At 38.0% G+C, this 21,181-nt stretch overlaps 1 protein-coding gene across 1 annotated transcript; it reads right to left on the bottom strand.

The window, feature by feature from the left end:
• Nucleotides 1–1,110: 1,110 nt before the first annotated feature.
• On the bottom strand, nucleotides 1,111–21,166 carry LOC110062151 (thimet oligopeptidase-like). The gene is made up of 25 exons (XM_089287659.1): nucleotides 21,011–21,166; nucleotides 20,295–20,367; nucleotides 19,345–19,411; nucleotides 16,397–16,436; nucleotides 16,186–16,261; nucleotides 15,130–15,261; nucleotides 14,162–14,199; nucleotides 13,571–13,683; nucleotides 13,216–13,270; nucleotides 11,764–11,811; nucleotides 11,187–11,303; nucleotides 10,617–10,758; nucleotides 10,092–10,111; nucleotides 8,824–8,889; nucleotides 8,270–8,374; nucleotides 5,494–5,526; nucleotides 4,908–4,982; nucleotides 4,738–4,811; nucleotides 3,782–3,885; nucleotides 3,603–3,685; nucleotides 3,468–3,512; nucleotides 3,311–3,374; nucleotides 2,904–2,971; nucleotides 2,211–2,327; nucleotides 1,111–1,330 (listed from the first exon to the last, which is right to left on the bottom strand). Exons 1-25 carry the CDS (start codon nucleotides 21,164–21,166, stop codon nucleotides 1,247–1,249), a joined length of 1,995 nt encoding a protein of 664 aa, XP_089143785.1. The 3' UTR covers nucleotides 1,111–1,246.
• Between the last annotated feature and the right edge of the window lie 15 nt (nucleotides 21,167–21,181).

Here is a 21,181-nt window from a genome sequence, read left to right on the forward strand (position 1 = left end):
CATATCTTCCCGTGAGGAGTGAAATGATGTGAAGTTTATATGAAATAATTCATATATGAACTGCGGTTGTGGATGAAAGTGAAGAATGATCATCGCAGTTAATTTTCCAATTTAAGCAATTGGAAAGAAGAAGCCTGAAAAAAAAAAAAAAAAAAAAAAAAAAAAAAAAAAAAAAATCAGGGCTTCAACGGGATTCGAACCCGTGACCTCCGCGATACCGGTGCGATGCTGTACCAACTGAGCTATGAAGCCACACATTGGGAGCGAGGTCAATTAATCGAGTTCATATCTTCCCGTGAGGAGTGAAATGATGTGAAGTTTATATGAAATAATTCATATATGAACTGCGGTTGTGGATGAAAGTGAAGAATGATCATCGCAGTTAATTTTCCTTTTAATGATCATAACCATAGCAACAGTCTAAAAAATTATTCCTAATGGTAATGTTAAAGGACATTTCGTGAGCCGTGGTTTAGGCAAAAACACGAAGATAGTAAGTGGTATGCGCGGAAAGGAATTTCTCATAATCGTAAAATGCGAGTTTTTTATCCGCATTTACATGAAATATTACAGACCTGAAAATTGGTGCATGAAAAGGATTAAAATTACCTCTTAATGGAAGGAAACCTGAGAATAATAGTTTATTAAGATAGAAAAACACTAAAGAGAGAATAATAACCCATAGAGGAACACGGATGGTCAAGGATGGAGAACATTAACACGGATTACAAACGACGAACTTAAAAAATTTAGGCTAAACTTTTCAAGATGGGCAAACCGCCACGAACCTCCTTTAACGCTCTAAAAACGTTGGAATGTTCTAAAACAATTTCCATTATCGCAAACTTTCCCTCCTGTTTAGTGTAGTCCAAATACGAACGCCATTAACTATTTTTTCTTAATAGCCCTTTTCACGGTTAATTTTTCTCATTTGCATCACAGTGTAATCGAACGTGGATGCGAGGCAATTTCGGGCTAAAACTACAAAATAGCCCGAAATTGCCTCACATACATGCTAAATTTTATTGTAATGCAAATGAGCAAAGGTAACCGTGAAAAGGGCTATTATTTTTTCCATCTGAATAGCAATCACTACACTTGAGACCAAAATTGCTGTCAATGTGTCTTTTTTATTAAATGCAACAAATCCTAGATCTTGTGCGTGGTTTATTAAGTAATGTAGCTCGCTACAAACCGTCCAACGGTTTTGAAGCTACTTGTAAGAAGTTAACGTTATGTAAATGAGTTATTTTTTGAGTCCTTTGCTTTCTAAGAAAGCTTCCTGGTTAGGCTCACGACCGAGGAAATTCTTCAACATGTCTGAAGCGTCCTGAAAAAAGACAAAAAAGGATATTGAAATGTAGAAATAAATTAATATATTTAGAGAGGAAGCCACGTCAGCTTTAGCTTGTTTCCATGTGGGTCCTCTATATCCGGGTCAAATTGGAATTTGGAGATGTTGGTTTTTGTATAGGGAGGAAAACCGGAGAACCCGGAGAAAAACCCTCGGAGCAAGGCAAGAACCAACAACAATCTAAACCCATATATGGCACCGGGCGGGAATCGAACGCGGGCTACACTGGTGGGAGGCGAGCGCTCTCACCACTGCGTCATCACTGCTCCCCTATACACATTTCAAAGAAGCAAAAACAATTTTATAAAACCTAAAACAGTCGTGGTTTAGAAATTTTTTATTTAAAGGTCCGGTAATACGGGTAACATTTTTCTTCAACTTGTCTCGCAACATTTTTGCATTGCAAGTTGAAACACATTGTTGCGCGTTTTACGTTTGTGACCAAACGCAGCTTTATTTCTCTGGTTACGCCTTCCTTCTACACTAATCCGTCGCGAAAACGGAGCTTTTCGAAAACGCTCTTCAAACCGGAGAAATTTGAAAACGCCGGCTTTGCGTTTTAGTGTGGACGGAAAACAGTCTGGAAACGTTGCTTTTCGTAAACGATGACGTTACGATAAACATGATATTCCCCTTCCCAAGTTTCCCCCAAACACAAATCCAAAATGAACGGTGACTGTTGCGTTTTTACATTCCTCCGGCGTAGTGTGGACGGAAAACATTTGATGCGTTTTCAGAGTGAAAACGCCTTTTCCAAATTCCTCCGGCTTGTGTGGACAGGGCCTTGGTGTGGACAGGGCCTTGGTTTTCCCCGACCGTGGATACCCTGTGCCTTCTCCTCTCGCATATTACTTACCACAGTGCCACCAGGCTGTAATATGAACGTTCTGTAATCTATTCCTACTGAAGGATTCATTATTCCTTCTTTCTTAAACCGGGCGTGAAACATATCCATCGAAAACACTTCACTCCACTGAAAAAGGGAAGAATAAAAACACTAAAATAAAGAACACAGTCACAATCACGAGAAATGTCCTCTCCAATATACGCACATCTACTCAGACACGAGTTAAGCTCTTAGAAATACGCTTATACTCTTGCTGTTAATCTAACAACCGCAGAATTTGTCCTGTTTTGTGTTTCACGTGGTATTTTTAACACACAAGAACTCGTTCAAATACAACCAATCATTTTGGCGAAACAAAATTCCTTCAACTGGCAATAACCTCCATTTCTCCCCGAAAATAATTTCACCACAAGAGCCTTTTCCACAGAACTAAGGTCAAGGCTTATTTCCAGAATTTTGCTGTATTCTAAACCTTCCTCAAATAAACGAATGATGGGGTTGCTATCTTAAGAATCTACATTTGAAATATAAGTAGTCTCACATGAAAGTCAGAGCTGAGCAACTCTGTCAGCCAAGACAAACAAGGTTAAGACCTGCCGATGTGGTTAATTTTTTTTTCCAGTTATGAGGATCACGCCAGTAAGACGATCTATTCAAATGGATGACACTATGTTTTAACGCGATGGCGATTTTTTTTCTTACCAGATATCCATAATATTGTGCGTCATATCCTCCAGCCAGATGACCAAACGATGCCGGCATGTTGGTATCTAGAAGATATATTAACCATTACGGCATCATTACGCATTGAACATACGTTTAATTTCTAATGGCCCAATGGCTCAGATTCAGGAGTTACAAGAGAGAAGCGTGATGGACAATTGGCCAGAAACACAATTTGGGCGACCCCCTCTGCCACTTCAAGTTCCCGGATTAACTGAGTGACGAATGTGAGCTCTGATTGGTGGTTAATGGTTGCCTTTGGACACCAGCAACCAATCAAACGCGCTTACCCAAACGTTCTCAGAAATCTCAGGGCTGGAAATTTGTGCCCATTTTCCCTAAAGTTTCTCGAGTGGTAAATACGAATACAAAGTTCTTACACAAACCTGGTGTGGATGGAATACGGAGAATCTCACTAGAAAGTTTGGCAAAAATCTCTGCTGTGTTTGCCTGTAAGGATTAAATGATATCGTAGTTATAAGACTATCTGTCACACTGGGATCAAAACGCCAAAAAGGAGGAGGACATCACGGTACAGGGCACCTTGGGTTGAGTGTGAATTGTTTGATCAAATGTTGCCAGCAAAATCTGAAAAAAAAAAAGAAAAGAAAAAGAAAAGAGTGTGATCTGCCTGACTTCAACGAGCAAACCAATAGACCAGCGCGCATTATCACTTACTTGTCTTAAGTTAAATACACCAGTATTTGCATTACGTGATGCTATGAGTTTTTCAAGCATTTCATCTGGAACAGCACTAGAATCTGTGACCAGAAAAGAAAACCAAAACATACTTTAATGATCGAACACTTGAAGAGATATTTGTCTACCCAGGTCATAAAATTCTACCCTTTCCACACCTTTGTAATGAGCTGACATGCGATGAAGAGGCTCTTTTTCCCAGCACCAGTTCTCCAGCATCTGCGAAGGAGCTTCAACAAAGTCTCTTTCAACATGAGTGCCACTGTAGCAGAGTAAAAAAAAAATGAAAATGAGGCTACATTACAAACTGAGCTCTTGCTTAGACGAACCAGACACTACTGATCCATTCTAGTATAAACTAAACTAATCAACTTCAAGAAATTTCCATGACGATCTTCAGGGTTTCTGATAATTTTTCAGTGCAGGGTGCCAATAAGGAATTCCAACGGGTCAATTTCCACTGTTCCCACCAAATCATTATAAATTTTCCATTAATTTGTCGGGTCATGTAGCTCAACTTGTCGGGTTTTAGACCTGAGAACCCTGACTTATCTGGAAGACCGGATCTTACAAGTAAGAACCGGGGCAAAAACAGAAGTAAGTTTCTAGAGTGAGCTGGACCACAAGGTTTTGTTCATGCGAAGCAAATATGCTCCACAGTGCTCAAATCCAGTTAACACAGAGCATTAAGCATAGAGTTGTACTCTCCTCAACGTTCTGCCAGGCTGCCTCTGCAAAGAAGTTATCAATACGCAACACACCAGGGTAGAGAGAGTATGTGAGTGTAGACTACGGGTAGTCCGGCCCTCTTTCGCTTGCTCCGTCGAGCGAGACCGTAAATAAAGCGTGAGGGGAAAATGGCCGCGTGAAATCCTGGGGGCTACACTCGCGTGCTTCTCGTGCCCACGAGTTCCACGGCCATTTTTTTTCTCGCGGTTTTCTTTTGAGTCACGCACGACGGACTAAGCGAAAGAGGGATTACTCGTAGTCTAATGAGAGTAAGGGTTTTCGCTTCTCTTAGGAACACACACCTCTTAATACAGTTTCTGCCCTCCCGCTGAGACCTCTATTGTAACAAAGGAAAATAAATCGTTTCACAGCTACAGACATTTACCTGAACAATGCAAAATCTGTTTTTGCACACAACTGATGCATCACGTGACCAAACTCGTGAAAAAACGTCTCTACCTGAAAGTGACATGTTCGTGTAACGATCAGTAATCATGTCAGTTAATGAGCCGACAAAGATGTATGCTGACCTTCGATATTCTAAGGGCGGATTACCTCTTGATGCATCAACAAAGATGGCTGTTCTGCAGTTGGTTTGGTAAAGTTTGCTACCATGGCAGCGACGGAACGCTATGATCAGAAGTATACAAGAAACAAGGAGCTCAGTCACGGTGTTTTGAGTTATTTTGGCCCGTACAGAAAAAGGAACAAGGATGGTTAAAGAAGAAGAAAATAAGGGGTAATTGACACGGCTTACAAACAATGAACACGAAAAATTTAGGCTTAACTTTTTATGATGCCCAAACCGTGACATGGGTCATTTAAATGAAACCAAGAATTGTCCCACTTAATTATGAACTTGTTGCTCTCAAAGATTTATGATAAAGGCCTGCAAATGTTTGGAGAACAATTTCAGTTCAAAGTTCACAAAAGCGACATGAGAAACGTAAGTAAATGTTTACCTTTCGTGTGGGCGTGTACTGACAATGGATTGCAGAGACACATCATTTTAGAAGCATATTCAAAAAAGCCATTATAAAAAAGTACTTCTCCGCTACTGATCTCACACTATCATTGTTTAGAATGATCTAGATGACTGTTATTACTTATCAGTAGGAGTAAAAAATAAATTGTTCAATACCTGTCTGCTTCCATCAGCCACCAAACATCCAGGCTATAAATGGATAAAAATTTGCCACGAAAAGAGCTTCTACATTTCAGTTTTCTACTAAGCAAGTTAAATATCTTATATAGAAAACAATAAAGTAGATGGTAAAATGCTAACAGCCATAGACTAAATTTTCAAGATCTAATTGATAATAAAAGCTAAAACGTGGGAATAACATATTACAGGTTACTTTTCAAAGTTTAAATACCACAACAGAACACTTATGATGACATTCAATCATGGGCTTGAAATGGACCATGTAATGTAAACAATAATGCACACCACACTTAGATTTAAATAATAATTGTTTACAAATGATCATAGTCCCTAGAAATCATATTACATTAGAGTACATGTACATGTGATTGAGTTTTACTAAATCATGGAAATTTGATCATAACTTTAATCCTTACAATACATGTACATGTAACAAGCTCTGTTCGAACTTGACCAATGCAGGCACTCTTTCCCGGTTAAGCACTTACGGAACACTTAAAGTCAATTCAACGTAATGAAAAGATAATGGTGAATTGACTTTAAGAACTCAACAAGTGCAATCTGAAGTGACCAATCCGAAGGATAAATTATGCATGTGTCAACATCAAAGTTACATACTGTCTCCTATGTGGAAATACCACAAACTCCCGCTTATAAACCCTCCCGCTTATTAGCCCCTCTGGTTATAGACCAGTATATGAAAAACGCATTGTGATAAACACTGCTGTACATGAAGCTCATTTCGTGACAATATTTTGAATTTGCGTATACCAATAAGCTTCCCCCCTCCCAATATAAGCCCCTCTGTTTATAAGCCCCTCTGCTTATAAGCCTATCCAAAACCCCTTACAAAGTTGTATAAGCCCAGGGCAGAAAACAACCAAATAGTCTGAGCACTAGACTGAAGGATTGAAACACCCTTTGCAGCTGGTTGAGGAATCTCAACAAAACTCAAAGAACTGCACAAAGGCAAGGTGTATTGACTTAGAAAGCTAAACAAAAGAGTCTTCATGACTTAAACTTAACTTTAATACCTCATGCAATAGACACAAAACATAACGCTAATTACTTGTTGCAATATTAAGTACATTAATTGTATCTAATCTTGTCTGGAAGCAACACACAGACTAATTTGAAACTGCCACTAAACATCTGGCTAAGAGCTAAAACGTTTATATTACTATTACATGTACCCCTCACATTAGATCACATTTTTGAATTAATTTTGGCAACTGATTCCAAACTGGGAGTGAATTGTCTGTGCAGTTACTGCCACGGAATCATGCCAAAAAAACTACCAAAATAAGTTACATTTATTTTTCCCAAGACAACTTTAACAGAAAGAGTAAACCCTGGAAACTAAGACTGATGGTAAAACTGAGATCCTGTCTCAGACAAGGAAGTTCTAAGGGGCAGTGCTGCAAAGTGAAGGAGTCACACTAATCTGTATAGTTCCTAAATGGAGAGTACCATCCCCCCCTGCCCCTGCCAACCCAGACCACTCAATAAACACACATGACAACATGAGCCCTACACACGTTTCCTCTACTTTCACAAGCCTGTAACTTTAGAACTAAGTTATTTTAACTCGTATTCGACCTCTTGTAAATAACCATGTCCAGCACTCACACATGACAACATGATCCCGACACACAAACAAGTTGACCACTTTTCCACAAATTTCAAGAGCCTGTAACTTTAGAACTAAGATATTTTAGCTCGTATTTGACCTCTTGTAAATAAACATGTCCAGCACTCAAATGATTTTAAATAACCAAGAAGTTACTGTGAGTACTTGAAGACTGCTCTTAAAGTCAATACACATTGATGTGAAAACCAAGAATGTGTCTTGACTCTCAGAACTCAACAAGTCAAGTAAAACACCAGTGTGACGAGTCTGGGAAATTCAGCATACAGATGTACAAGCTCTAGTCATCTACATACTTACTTTTGCTATTCACAAGTACTTGAAGACTTGCCTAAAAGTCAATACACGTTGATGTGTAAAACAACAACGTGGAGTGACTCTCGGAACTCAACAAATTTATACCACAAGCCTAGCTGTTGAGGAGAAAAAAATTCTTTCACACACACTCACATGTATGTCCAAACAAGGATATGCAGTACAGACCTATTTGCTTGTTTAAACAATTACGGTGTGACCTGTATATGTATAATACAGAATCTAATATAATTACAATACAAGTGTAGCCAGTGAAGGTAATGTAGGGTAAGGAACAGCAAAGTTTTACATACATGTATATGTTAACACTCCAATTGTCAACCTTGTTCACTGCCAAGTACTTGAAAATTTCTCTTAAATGCAATACACATTGATATGTAACCCAACCACATGTAACAAATTTTGGAACTGAACAAATACATGCACTGCAAATTCTTCATTATCATTATTATTAAACAAACATAGTTAACTAAAAGTTCAATGATTCTGGACGATGAAGTTTTTTGGTGGGACGTTGATGCTTCTCATGTTTGATATTGCTGAAAGGTTGATATATACTTTGGGATTTGGGAAGCACATACATGTAAGTTAGTCTGGGGATATCCTGAGAGCAGGTAATTTCTCCTAAGCCAAAGCTTTGCTGTGAAATTTCTCTCTCATTCGCAGCATAGCATTTGACGTGAGAGAAACCAACTGCTCACAGGTTTGTCCGCGTGTAGGAGAAGAACACTATCTATCTAGACCAGTTGGGAATATTTCTTCTTCACCTGCTGCAGTTAACTGACTCACTTGTAATCCAAAGCATGCTGCATGGCCAAACTTGCCTTCCCTTGGGAACAAATCAAGGTAGAAGTAACCAATAATACTACCTGATGCTACGTCTTTCACACTAAACTGTTGCAACAGAAAGGAAGGACAAATCTACATTACAAATCATGCCGAACTCATAATTTATACCCCAACCAACTTGCACTTTCTACTGCTGTCAGTGTCTACTGCCAGGAAAGAGACGGTGACGTCAACAGATTCAGCAGGTCATGTCTGTGGACTGTGATAGCTACACGCAGATTCGATTAACTTTTTTTACAAGATTTGTTATTGACGTCGTAATCACGATTGATGGGCCACACCAAAAAAAATCTTTAGTTAAGTTTTGAACTTCAGAGGTTGAAAAGTGCAATACTTATCAACAGTGTTTTCAAATGACATCATGGCAGTTGTATTGGTGTCCTAAAACAATGAAATGGGGCCTGCCATGTTGCCAGACAATGCAGGGTCTATAATAATAGTGCTGAACTCTGGTCTCTATACAGCAAATAATAGGGGAAAAAAAACCAATTTACCATTTGGATATCCTTGTTCCAGACATGTGGGTCTTTAATTTCTTCAAAATGCAATCCTAAAAGTTCCTGCAAAAACAGAAATTCAAGAAAATGCCCACATGTTTCTTGCTAAACTTCACAGTGGCTACAGTTTTCAACACTTGCAACAATTCTTCTCTTATACTGGGTAAAGTTTTCCTGTGTTTTGCTCTACAGGATTAAGAGAGAAAAATAAATACTCTGCCTCAATCCACCGTAGGAAAAAAGATGGCGGCTGTACATTTTACCACAATACCTTGTGAACCTAACACAGCCTATTGCTGGTTTTCAGTGTCACGCAATTCAAAATAGATCAAAAAATAAAAATCAAAACCAATCAATAGATAAAGTCCAGAATCTGGGGAATGAAAGAAGGTAAATATGCAAAGACTCTCGCCAAAATTCTGGTCACAGCAATTTTTCTTACGCGAGATATGCGGAGAAATTTTTTACCCAAATTTATAGAGATTTGTATGGAGACGCCATGCTGGTGCCCATCCGTATGGGCACCAACATGGCGGCCGGAAACCAACAGAAACATCTGTTACTGAGTTTTGGTACAAAAGCGTGAATTTATCCCTCGAGGAACTCTAAAACATTAAAACAATACTTTTTCTAAGACATGAACTGTTAAGATAGCCAAGTTCTCCGAAATAAGTCACTTTTTTAACCATCATGACAGCTCTCTAGGTCGTCATGTAAATGCCGCGTCACGTAAAAGCTTAGAAATTCAAGCGTAGTGTATCAGAAAACCAAGAACCCATTCGGAGCGAAAATTTGTATGGATATTAGTTTTCAGCTTCTCTTAGGCATCATTTAAGTAAAATCTCAGGAAGATCAATATTTTTGTAGTTCGAATTTTAGTGACGTCATGTGAAAACCAGCTATATGCAACAAAGAAAGCCAAATTTTTACAATATTTGTTCCTCTACTAGGCACACTGAGTAGCCTCGATTTGAAGATTTCACAACTCTTTCTGTACATTTTTATGAGCGTTGTTAAGGTTTTCTTGCCCTAAGAACTATGGGTAAATGTACCAGTCACCATCTTTTTTCCTATGGAGGATTCCAGGTGGCCTTATTCACAGGGTGGCCATAAGGCAGGGTTCCACTGTAATTCAGCAATTCTGTTTAAGCACCTTGATGGAAGCTGGATTAAAAAGAGTCCTGTATGGAAATTGTTCATACAGGAAGACTGCACAATAAAAGATACAAATCTGTTGAAATTAGTATATACATGTATAGTTTTACCTGGTAAATATCCAATAAACCTGAGGGGGAAAAAGGTACACACTGATTAACATCAAATACGTCACTGAAGATGTGAAAATTTGTGATCTAAGTGTACAAATAATCAGTCACATTTCACATGTACTGTAAGTTGTGAAAGTAAAAGGGTAATCTTGGTCAAAAGTTTGAGGATGTTATTAAAACATATTGCCAACAAGTGGTCTTAGTCTTCACCTTCCCCTCCCTAACATGGTTAACAGTCTAAGCAGGGCCTAAGATTTCATGAGTCAAAGCGGGGGGGGGGGGGGGGGGGGAGTTTGGAAAGCTGAAGGATGACTCAACACTAAACACAACTTAACACTACAGCTGTAGTTCACAATTTTGTCAAGTTCGCCAAGGACTTCCGCCCTTGTTTCTAGCCATGTAAACACAGAGGTTTCAGTGCTTAAGTCCTCAAAAGTTGCTAAACAGGAGCTAAGTCAACGAGGGTTCTCCTGCTTAATAAATTTAACTGCAAAAAAATAATAATAACAACACCAAACTTACCTTTGGTAACTACATGAAGAGGAAAGTACTCTTTTAATTTGTTTTGATCCACTGCGTAGTTCTTTTCCTCAACCATGGTCATGTAATATCTCATGTCCCAGTAGTTAATCTTGCCATCATAGTCATGGCCCAATTCCTTGCACTACAAAAAAAAAAAAAAAAAATTAAAATAAGTAGACATTAAAAAAATAATAGCCATCTGAACAGAATTGCCAATTAAAGGGCTCAAAAAAAAAAAAAAAATGAACTCCAGCTTGCCCTTCAGAAAGGTAGCTCTCAAATTTTGCTTGCCCTGGGCAAGTCTTAATTTGCTCTTCATTAATTTAGTTGGCCAATGGCATGTCCTTGCCCTTGCCCATTAGGCTAATGAGAGTGAAGAGTTACTTGCCCAGGCTGCAAGGAAATCTACTTATCCCAGACAAACAGACAGCACTTTGTTTGAGTCCTGTAATTAGATACCGAATTTCTATTAAGTACCTGTTCTAAAATATAGATAAACTGAATAAAGTTGTGTACCAATTACCAATACATGTATTACTGCATCTTTATAAATTTCATATATTAGGTTACCTCAGCCTCCTTTAGACGTAGCATTTCTGATAAATCGGCTTCTCCAAGAGGTCTTAACTTGGTACACAACTCTGCTAGGAAACTGGAAACTGCTTCTGCTGTTTTGGACATCCGTAACTACCGGTAACAAGAAAACAGTTGTGCTAAAATCTAAAAGCATTCTTCAGCTAAAAGTATATAAAAAACACAAGCTTTTGATTGTCTTAACTAGAGTCTTCAATGGGAGAAATGGCAAAAGGAGCTGAAAATAATTCTAAAATAATATTTAGAATTTTCAGCACCTTTTAACCATTTTCCCTGATGAAGACTCTAGTTAAGACAGTTAAAAACTTGTGTTTTTATATATTTTTAGCTAGAGAATGTTCTTAGATTTTACCAAGATTTATCCTGGCTGCAGCCCTTCTAAACTTTCAAGAAACCAGTTGATTTAGCACATGTACAATAAATGAGCTAAAGTGTTGAAATATGTTCCTGCCAAGGTTACTGATTCAGCTCAACTCATCACATGTATACAAGTAGATCTTTTTATATTTTTATTGTAAAGAACAAACTACATTGGCACTTAAGTTAGTTTTACCTCTGTAATATAGCTTGCATGTGTTAGATAGCCAAGAAGGTCTGCCATCTATCACAAAATAAAATATACCTCAGTCATGATCCTTTTAAATTAAAGTGTTTCTCTTGATAACAAATCTTGCAACATGAAAAACTATTTGAAGAACTTGGTTGTCTACCATTCACTTGACTTATCATTTTACTTCCTTGTGGTTAACTCAGGGCTCGAAAAATATTTGAACTCCACCTTGCCCATTGGGCAAGTAACTCTCAAATTTTGCTTGCCCCGGGCACTTCCCCACTTGCCCAGGTTTTCAAACTCATTAATAATTCATGAACCCAAAAAAGGAAGTCAAACTACGGGCGTGTTTAATGTAACAAACCCATCTTGACTGTTTACGCCATTATATTGTAATACTTCCACAACTTTTAACTTCTTCATTCCGCTTTTATGAAGTTGTACGGTTTGTAGTAATTAACTTTGTTATTATACAGCCTTGAATAAATTTGTTCAGTTTGTCGAAGATTGCATTCGACTCCTTGAATGTTCACCTGCGTCTTTTCTAGCTCCACGAAATCATTGTGAAGAGAAGCACGAGAAATTTATATCACGCAGAATCAACAACAAGTCGCCTTCTCACTTCAGTTTTGACACAGGTACAGTGTCGAATTTGAAAAGCCGGCGAGAGCAAATTTTCTCATTTGGGTTAATGAAAAATAGTTCCAGGAACTCTGAAAGTATTTTGATGATTTACTTATCGATTTCTTTTTAATAATACAATAGTTTTCATTTTGCGCAGCGGTGCCCAAGTATTTTATCACTAGCAAACTTGCATGTTTCACCGAAAACAGAGGTTTACCTCGATTTTAGCATCAAAAATACTGGCTTAGTTTTCGCGGTAGAAATATGCGGCTTCTTGTTGCGTACAATTTCTACAGCTTTAATATATTGTTGTTGAGTTAAGTTCTGTACAAAGAAACTGGAAAATGCACGCAGAAAATTGCTAAAATTTTAAGGAATAACTACCACGTTTTCGTGCCCAACGCGGCTATTTTTAATCCTGGAATGAAATTTGACCCGGGCAGATTTTGATCACGTGCTAGGCAACCACTTCTGAGCCGTGAGTGCGTGTCACGCAATCAACAAAACAATGCTATAAATTGTAATTTTCGTCAAGCTTCATCTAAACACTTGTATTGATTACCCTTGAGCCTAAAATTTACCTTTTCCTCTCAAAATTGTTATCAAAAATTTGGTTGGCGAATGGCTTGCCTGGGTCCTTGCCCGTGGGCCAAGCAAGGAGAAAAAGTTTCTTGTCCAAAGGAAAAATCTACTTGTCCCGGACGAGCGGACGGGAGTTTTTTCGAGCCTTGTTAACTGCTGTTTTACTGCCTTCACTCACACTTCAAAATCTTTGACTACCTCGAGTATTTAAATAATGAGGTTCGAGAATACAAGAAATGCACAATGTACCTTTTGTCTCAATTCCACGAGTTCTTCCAAAATAGGAGTGTTTTCCTGGATGCATCTAATGAAGTTAGCATAAAATATTAAATCTAGTGTAGAATGTTAATCTAAATTAAACCACGTACAATCAATATTACTAACTCTTTTCGTCCCAAGAGTATCTTCAAAATTCTTTGCCACTCCCTTCAATTCAAATCTTTCCCCCTCCCCGCAGCGGTGCAAAAATCAAATCATACATTGAACTGCACTAAGAAAAAGTTCAATGTTGATATTTTGGGAATTTACAAACACCATCCAATGAAGGAACCATTGGGACAATGAAACAAAGGAAAAGAACAAAGCATCTTGATGTAGCTTGTACCTCCTGTTGAAGGCATATTCCATTCTCTGTCTGGTGTGAGGATTGGAGGCTTTTCTCATTATTGGAAAGTAATGAGGGTACTTGAGAGTAACTTTGCTTAGGCCAGCATCTGTCTACGCAAAGTAATGAAAAATACATTATTGAGAATGAGAATCTGTCATGTTACCATAAAGTGAGGAAGACCTAATAACAACTATATAAACATGTAGAGGGTCAGCTGAACAACAACTGGGGCAGATAGGGTCACGGTGACACAAAATGGAAAATATCAAAGCCCAGCAACTAAATGATGAGAGGAAATCTGTGGATGCTCCTTTGCTCCTCTATGGAATAAAGGGGGTGAAAAACAAGAAAGTTAGCAGCCAGCTGCTACTTTTGATAACCAAAATACATATTTAAAAAAAATCATCATGTACTATATGATCTCAGCCAGCTAATCTGCAGGCATATCTGTCTGATTCTTTACAAAAACAGAAGGTAAAATTAGCTGCCTACATCAACAATGCAGTAAAATCACACTGCATAAATCACAACTTTTTGACACCCCGAAGAATAACGTCATACATATTCCATTCACTAAAATTAATTTACCTTTTCTAAGCTGTTAATAAAATCATCTGGCAATCCAGCTGCATGTTAGAATAGAAACAAAAATAACAAAAACAAAAAGCTTAATGTATTTTTGTCTTCGCCTTTAGCAAATAGACATTCAGCTTTTTCACTCACCGAAGTTTCAGCCGCTAAAGCGCCTGCTATCCTGAAGAAATTTGTCTCGAAAGAAGTGACTTTGGAGGCCAGCATTTTGAACAGTACTTGGCAGCCAGGCCGAGTTTATGAATGTTATTCCATCCGACTTGAAATTGGCGGGAAGGAGAAAAACCTGCAACTGACTTTGCATCCTTCACAAGGTCCATAAAGTGCATTTTTTTGCAAGCAATTACCCACTTTCCTACCTTCACTGCTTTTGAACGTTTTCGGAGTTTAGAGCATGTTTGGCCCAAAATAATACCGTTTCAGAACAGCAATAGTCCAGAGTGGACAAAATGGCTTGGACGGAATGATGTCCCGAAAACACAGCCTGGCTGCTGAGCACTGTTCAAAATAGTGGCAACAATGTCGAATTTTTGGCTTCTTTGGAGACAAATTTCATAAGGAAAACCTACACTTAAGAGGCTGAAACTTCGGTGAGTGATTATTAAACTCAGTGCAAGGTTTTTGTTACCGTTGACAAAAACAATACATTTTCCGGAGTGACCTTCCCTTTAAGCAGCACGCTAAAGTTCAATGTTTACTTCTCAGTCATATTAATTTCACAGAAAGTGGCCAGCAAATTTAGCTCAGTGAATTTGCTTCACAAAGATAACATATTTTGTCAGTTGCCAGCTCTTATTGAAACCTCCAGTTTGTGAAAGTATACTTTCTCAATTTAGCCAATGATGACTCCACTTTAACCCTGTCATTGGAGAAAAGCAGCTCAGCTAAATCTCAACATCACATAGTTACAAAGGGCAGGTGAGTGCTACTTGTACACTGGTTTGAAGTGTCTAGAGGAGACATACCCAATTCTTCCTTTGTAAGTTCTAAGATTGTATTTTCCTCGTTTAAATTCTTGTTGAAGTCTATACACAGATTGCTCATCCGAGTCTTGATTGCCTTTATTTCTCCTTGTACTTCTACAGGTAAATGAAGACCTGGGAGAAAAAAAATGTACACATACTGAATTAATACAACTGCCAATTAATTTAAAAAAATTCCAGAACTAACACAAGCTTTTAATGTAATGATGGTGTGCACACAAAAAAACATTTAACAATTATTTTCACCCTGTTTTAAATATATGAAGAAAGTAATGTGTATTTTCTCATTCCTTTTCCTTGTATTTTCTCCATATAATTTTCATAGTTAGGTTTCAGTTTTAAGAAACACTCATGAATGTTTGGGAGAACTCACAAAGGTGTCAGAAAACTTACCTCTGGCTAATGCACCTACTGCATTTCTATTAAACAATAATTAGATTGTGTGGTTCCAGAAAATATCCATACTCCCTCCCCGAAGGGTTTTTCCAGTTTCACCCCCCAACCCCCAGAATTTTCCATTCCAGGGGGCTTCACGGTACCCCCCACCACCCCCTGGGATTTCCATGATTTTTCTACTTGGCCCCTCCCCCCTAAACCTAGGAAATTCTGTATCCATATAAAACAAGACTTAACTCATTAATTGTAATAAAATTTAGCCACAGCTGTTTATAGTTACATTGTAGACAAAGACGTACTTTTTCATGGTAGACTGCAGACGCAACACATTCCTTCACGTCATGTGTACCTGCACTACACTAAAGCTTTTATTCAATGATTCAGTTAATTACAACACTCAAACAGCCTGCATGTAGATCATTCCTAATTTACATCCAGCAATATATTGTACAGTAGCTGGCAGCTGCTAACCTCATGCACACCTTTATGGTGGGTCAGGAATCTAACTTCAGCATATTATATAAACTTGTTGGTGTGATTTGTATACATGTAAGCTGTTTCACTGAGCACCTTCCCATTTCTTTGTTCTCTTATGTTTAACAATCTGTCGCTGGAAATTTTCTGTAGACATGAGAAACATACCATCTCTTTTTCCATGTTTAATTAGTCTCTCCAAAACACGTACAGCTTCAGGAGACAAGGGTTCTTTATGTCTCTCCTGTGTAGAAAGATGTCGATGAATTATCTACAGCTACTAAATAATTTAATTGTTGACTATTCTAAAAACCAAAACAGTTTATCCACAAAATTTTTTTATCACAAAACATTTTTAGCTCTTAGATATTTTCATTACCTGAAAAGCCACAAGATTGTCAAAGACATCCTTCCGCATGCTGGAAATTAAAGTGAAAAAGAAACATTTACTTGTAATATCATTAGTTTGTAATGGTGATAAGTACTTAAAGGAGCTCAGTCACAGTGTTTTGTCGTTTTTTTTTCCGGCTACATACAAAATCTCCTTTAAATGGAAGGAAAACTAAAAATAATAGTTTCCTAAGATAGAAAAACATCAAAGAGATAGTAATAAATCATAAAGGAACAAGGATGGTCAAGGATGGTCAAGATTGACACCGATTGCAAACAACGAATTTGAAAAATTTAGGCTAAACTTTTCAAAATGTGCAAACCATGACTGAGCTCCTTTAAGAACATAATTCTTGTCCCCAGAGAACGCAATCCTTTTGGGAAATAATGATCTCTGGCCAGAGACAGATCCCTATCAAATGTTTTGTAAATTATAACTGGCAGAATAGTATGACAATGCTATTTACAGCATCATCCAATTCAATACTCTTTCTGTTTCATGCAAACACTGTACTCTACAGTGTTTCAAGCAAACACTGTACTCTGTACTCTTGTCCCCAGAGAATGCAATCCTTTAGGTAAATAATGATCTCTGGCCAGAGACAGATCCCTATCAAATGTTTTGTAAATTATAACTGGCAGAATAGTATGACAATGCTATTTACAGCATCATCCAATTCAATACTCTTTCTGTTTCATGCAAACACTGTACTCTACAGTGTTTCAAGCAAACACTGTACTCTGTACTCTTGTCCCCAGAGAATGCAATCCTTTAGGTAAATAATGATCTCTGGCCAGAGACAGATCCCTATCAAATGTTTTGTAAATTATAACTGGCAGAATAGTATGACAATGCTATTTACAGCATCATCCAATTCAATACTCTTTCTGTTTCATGCAAACACTGTACTCTACAGTGTTTCAAGCAAACACTATACTCTGTACTCTTGTCCCCAGAGAATGCAATCCTTTAGGTAAATAATGATCTCTGGCCAGAGACAGATCCCTATCAAATGTTTTGTAAATTATAACTGGCAGAATAGTATGACAATGCTATTTACAGCATCATCCAATTCAATACTCTTTCTGTTTCATGCAAACACTGTACTCTACAGTGTTTCAAGCAAACACTGCACTCTGTACTCTTGTCCCCAGAGAATGCAATCCTTTAGGTAAATAATGATCTCTGGCCAGAGACAGATCCCTATCAAATGTTTTGTAAATTATAACTGGCAGAATAGTATGACAATGCTATTTACAGCATCATCCAATTCAATACTCTTTCTGTTTCATGCAAACACTGTACTCTACAGTGTTTCAAGCAAACACTGCACTCTGTACTCTTGTCCCCAGAGAATGCAATCCTTTAGGTAAATAATGATCTCTGGCCAGAGACAGATCCCTATCAAATGTTTTGTAAATTATAACTGGCAGAATAGTATGACAATGCTATTTACAGCATCATCCAATTCAATACTCTTTCTGTTTCATGCAAACACTGTACTCTACAGTGTTTCAAGCAAACACTGCACTCTGTACTCTTGTCCCCAGAGAATGCAATCCTTTAGGTAAATAATGATCTCTGGCCAGAGACAGATCCCTATCAAATGTTTTGTAAATTATAACTGGCAGAATAGTATGACAATGCTATTTACAGCATCATCCAATTCAATACTCTTTCTGTTTCATGCAAACACTGTACTCTACAGTGTTTCAAGCAAACACTATACTCTGTACTCTTGTCCCCAGAGAATGCAATCCTTTAGGTAAATAATGATCTCTGGCCAGAGACAGATCCCTATCAAATGTTTTGTAAATTATAACTGGCAGAATAGTATGACAATGCTATTTACAGCATCATCCAATTCAATACTCTTTCTGTTTCATGCAAACACTGTACTCTACAGTGTTTCAAGCAAACACTGCACTCTGTACTCTTGTCCCCAGAGAATGCAATCCTTTAGGTAAATAATGATCTCTGGCCAGAGACAGATCCCTATCAAATGTTTTGTAAATTATAACTGGCAGAATAGTATGACAATGCTATTTACAGCATCATCCAATTCAATACTCTTTCTGTTTCATGCAAACACTGTACTCTACAGTGTTTCAAGCAAACACTGCACTCTGTACTCTTGTCCCCAGAGAATGCAATCCTTTAGGTAAATAATGATCTCTGGCCAGAGACAGATCCCTATCAAATGTTTTGTAAATTATAACTGGCAGAATAGTATGACAATGCTATTTACAGCATCATCCAATTCAATACTCTTTCTGTTTCATGCAAACACTGTACTCTACAGTGTTTCAAGCAAACACTATACTCTGTACTCTTGTCCCCAGAGAATGCAATCCTTTAGGTAAATAATGATCTCTGGCCAGAGACAGATCCCTATCAAATGTTTTGTAAATTATAACTGGCAGAATAGTATGACAATGCTATTTACAGCATCATCCAATTCAATACTCTTTCTGTTTCATGCAAACACTGTACTCTACAGTGTTTCAAGCAAACACTGCACTCTGTACTCTTGTCCCCAGAGAATGCAATCCTTTAGGTAAATAATGATCTCTGGCCAGAGACAGATCCCTATCAAATGTTTTGTAAATTATAACTGGCAGAATAGTATAACAATGCTATTTACAGCATCATCCAATTCAATACTCTTTCTGTTTCATGCAAACACTGTACTCTACAGTGTTTCAAGCAAACACTGCACTCTGTACTCTTGTCCCCAGAGAATGCAATCCTTTAGGTAAATAATGATCTCTGGCCAGAGACAGATCCATGTCAAAATGTTTTGTAAATTATAACTGGCAGAATAGTAATGTTATTTACAGCATTATCCAATTCAATACTCTTTCTGTTTCAAGCTAACACTGTACTCTAAACTCTCGAAAATGTTGCACTAAAAGTCATGTTACTGTTTGAAATACCTGACTTCCACTTCAAATTCCGAAAGTTTTTTATCAGCTTCAGTACTGGCCGTTCTGATGTCTTTGTCTAAAATAAAATGTTAGGTGAACAAAAGTAATGTCATCGCATAATTTTTGCAAAGGATTATGTACAAATTCTTAATCTTCCAGTCCTCCCTTCTCTCGGTCTTAACCTACTGATCACTCACATTTAATTTGATCCCTCAGCCACCCTCCCTCTTATTCCACCCTCAGCTGCCCCTTGCGTATTTAACAATTAGCAGAATTACCCCAGAAAGTTTACGGCCAATGATCTGACTGACTGACTTAGGTGTTATTCCAGAAAATATCCATACCCCTCTCAAAGACCTTTTTCAGTTTACATCCCCTTTCCCCGAATCCCTCTGGAAATTCCAGTTTACCATCATACTTTCCTTTAAAAATATTTGTATTTTGAGACCCCAGCCCCTCTCCCTTGGAATTTCAATAACCCTCCGCAGGGTTTGTAGGTATGGAAATTTTCTGGAACCACAAAATCCATACATTGCATTCAGTGACAAAATAATATAGAACCATGTTATTTCCATTGGTTTTACTTTCACAAGTCTTTCTATTTAACAGTAACATTACATGTAAGTGCTCAAGATTTCTATCGCATGATAGTTGACAAGAGTGCAGTGCGAGTCAACTATCACACATAGAATTTAAGAGCAAATAATCTAATGTTTTAGCATAAATCTATATTTAGTCACTCAAAACTTTATCTAAATCTACCTCACAGACACTTCAAAAACATAGAGAAGTGGCTGTCATTCCTTTAACAAGTGCTTTGATCATCAAAATGTAAATTCTCTTTGCTCACTCCATCATTATGTGAACAGCACGTATGTTCTTTAGAGTTATAGAAAGATGATTTTTAACCAATCAGCACGCATATTTTTTCTCGGTTATTTTCTAAAGGGGATCAATACCTGTGGAGACATGCTGTGGAAAATCCAGGACAGACTTTGCGGTGTGATATTCAGCGGTATCATCACACAAGGCCTGAGTAAACAATGAACCAGTGTTATGAGTCAGAACCGATTAAATTTAAGGAAACTTAGGCACCTTATTACTCTTACAGAATTTTAAAAATAACTCAATCTTATATTTACATTGGCAAACTTTGGTTTCACATGATCAGGGTTTACACAGAAGTTGCCCACTATCTTTCGAAATCGGGGGAAAAAATTCACAGATTATCTTCACCCCCCGTTGTTTCTGCAGTAAAACCACTTTCAGGTACATTAACAACTTATTTTTTTCATAAAAATGTGTCCCTTCCTAGCATTTTGAAGTAGGCACACGTAGATCAGTTCTAAGAGCCTTTTGCCACGAGGAAAAGATACTCGATGGTGTCTTCCAAGGGAAAATAAGGCATCGTGCTCAAACCAGGTCTCTACAGCAACAACAACAGCTAAGAAATTTTCGACCCTTCCATTGGCAGGAACCAAACTTTCCACTTAAACTTTGCACAATCCGAACAAAAGCACCATTCGGGGTTGGCGAATTAAACAAAGCTCACGCCCTTTCAGACAAAACATCACGGCGATTTGCACGGCAACACGACTGAAAAGCAAAGAGCTTGCACGTGCATAGCTCGTGAAATGTGATCTGACTGACAAAAAAACCAACACGTTTACAGTACCTTCAAGCAGTTTTCGTAAGTCAGTTGATCTGGTTTCAGCGCGCCGACGGCGTCGTAAACTCTCTTCGATCGCTCGATGAGTTCGTCTGTCCGCTTAAGGATTTCTTCTGCGGATAAATCCCACCGGAGTTTAACGCCCTCAACGCCGGTCGCCATATTGTACAACCAGAT

Source organism: Orbicella faveolata, unplaced genomic scaffold (assembly GCF_042242905.1).
Source record: "Orbicella faveolata isolate gen_17 unplaced genomic scaffold, um_ofav_v1 contig_14, whole genome shotgun sequence".
NCBI classification, from domain to species: domain Eukaryota; kingdom Metazoa; phylum Cnidaria; class Anthozoa; order Scleractinia; family Merulinidae; genus Orbicella; species Orbicella faveolata.

What these genes read in the sequence shown, in the direction of transcription:
- LOC110062151 (XM_089287659.1), bottom strand. Translation starts at nt 21,166, where the DNA reads ATGGCGACCGGCGTTGAGGGCGTTAAACTCCGGTGGGATTTATCCGCA. An exon ending in TGGCTGATGGAAGCAGACAG is followed by an intron (nt 4,983 to 5,493) that starts GTATTGAACAAT and finishes TTCTGATCATAG; the next exon opens with CGTTCCGTCGCTGCCATGGT. An exon ending in ACAGATTTTGCATTGTTCAG is followed by an intron (nt 3,886 to 4,737) that starts GTAAATGTCTGT and finishes ACTCTGCTACAG; the next exon opens with TGGCACTCATGTTGAAAGAG.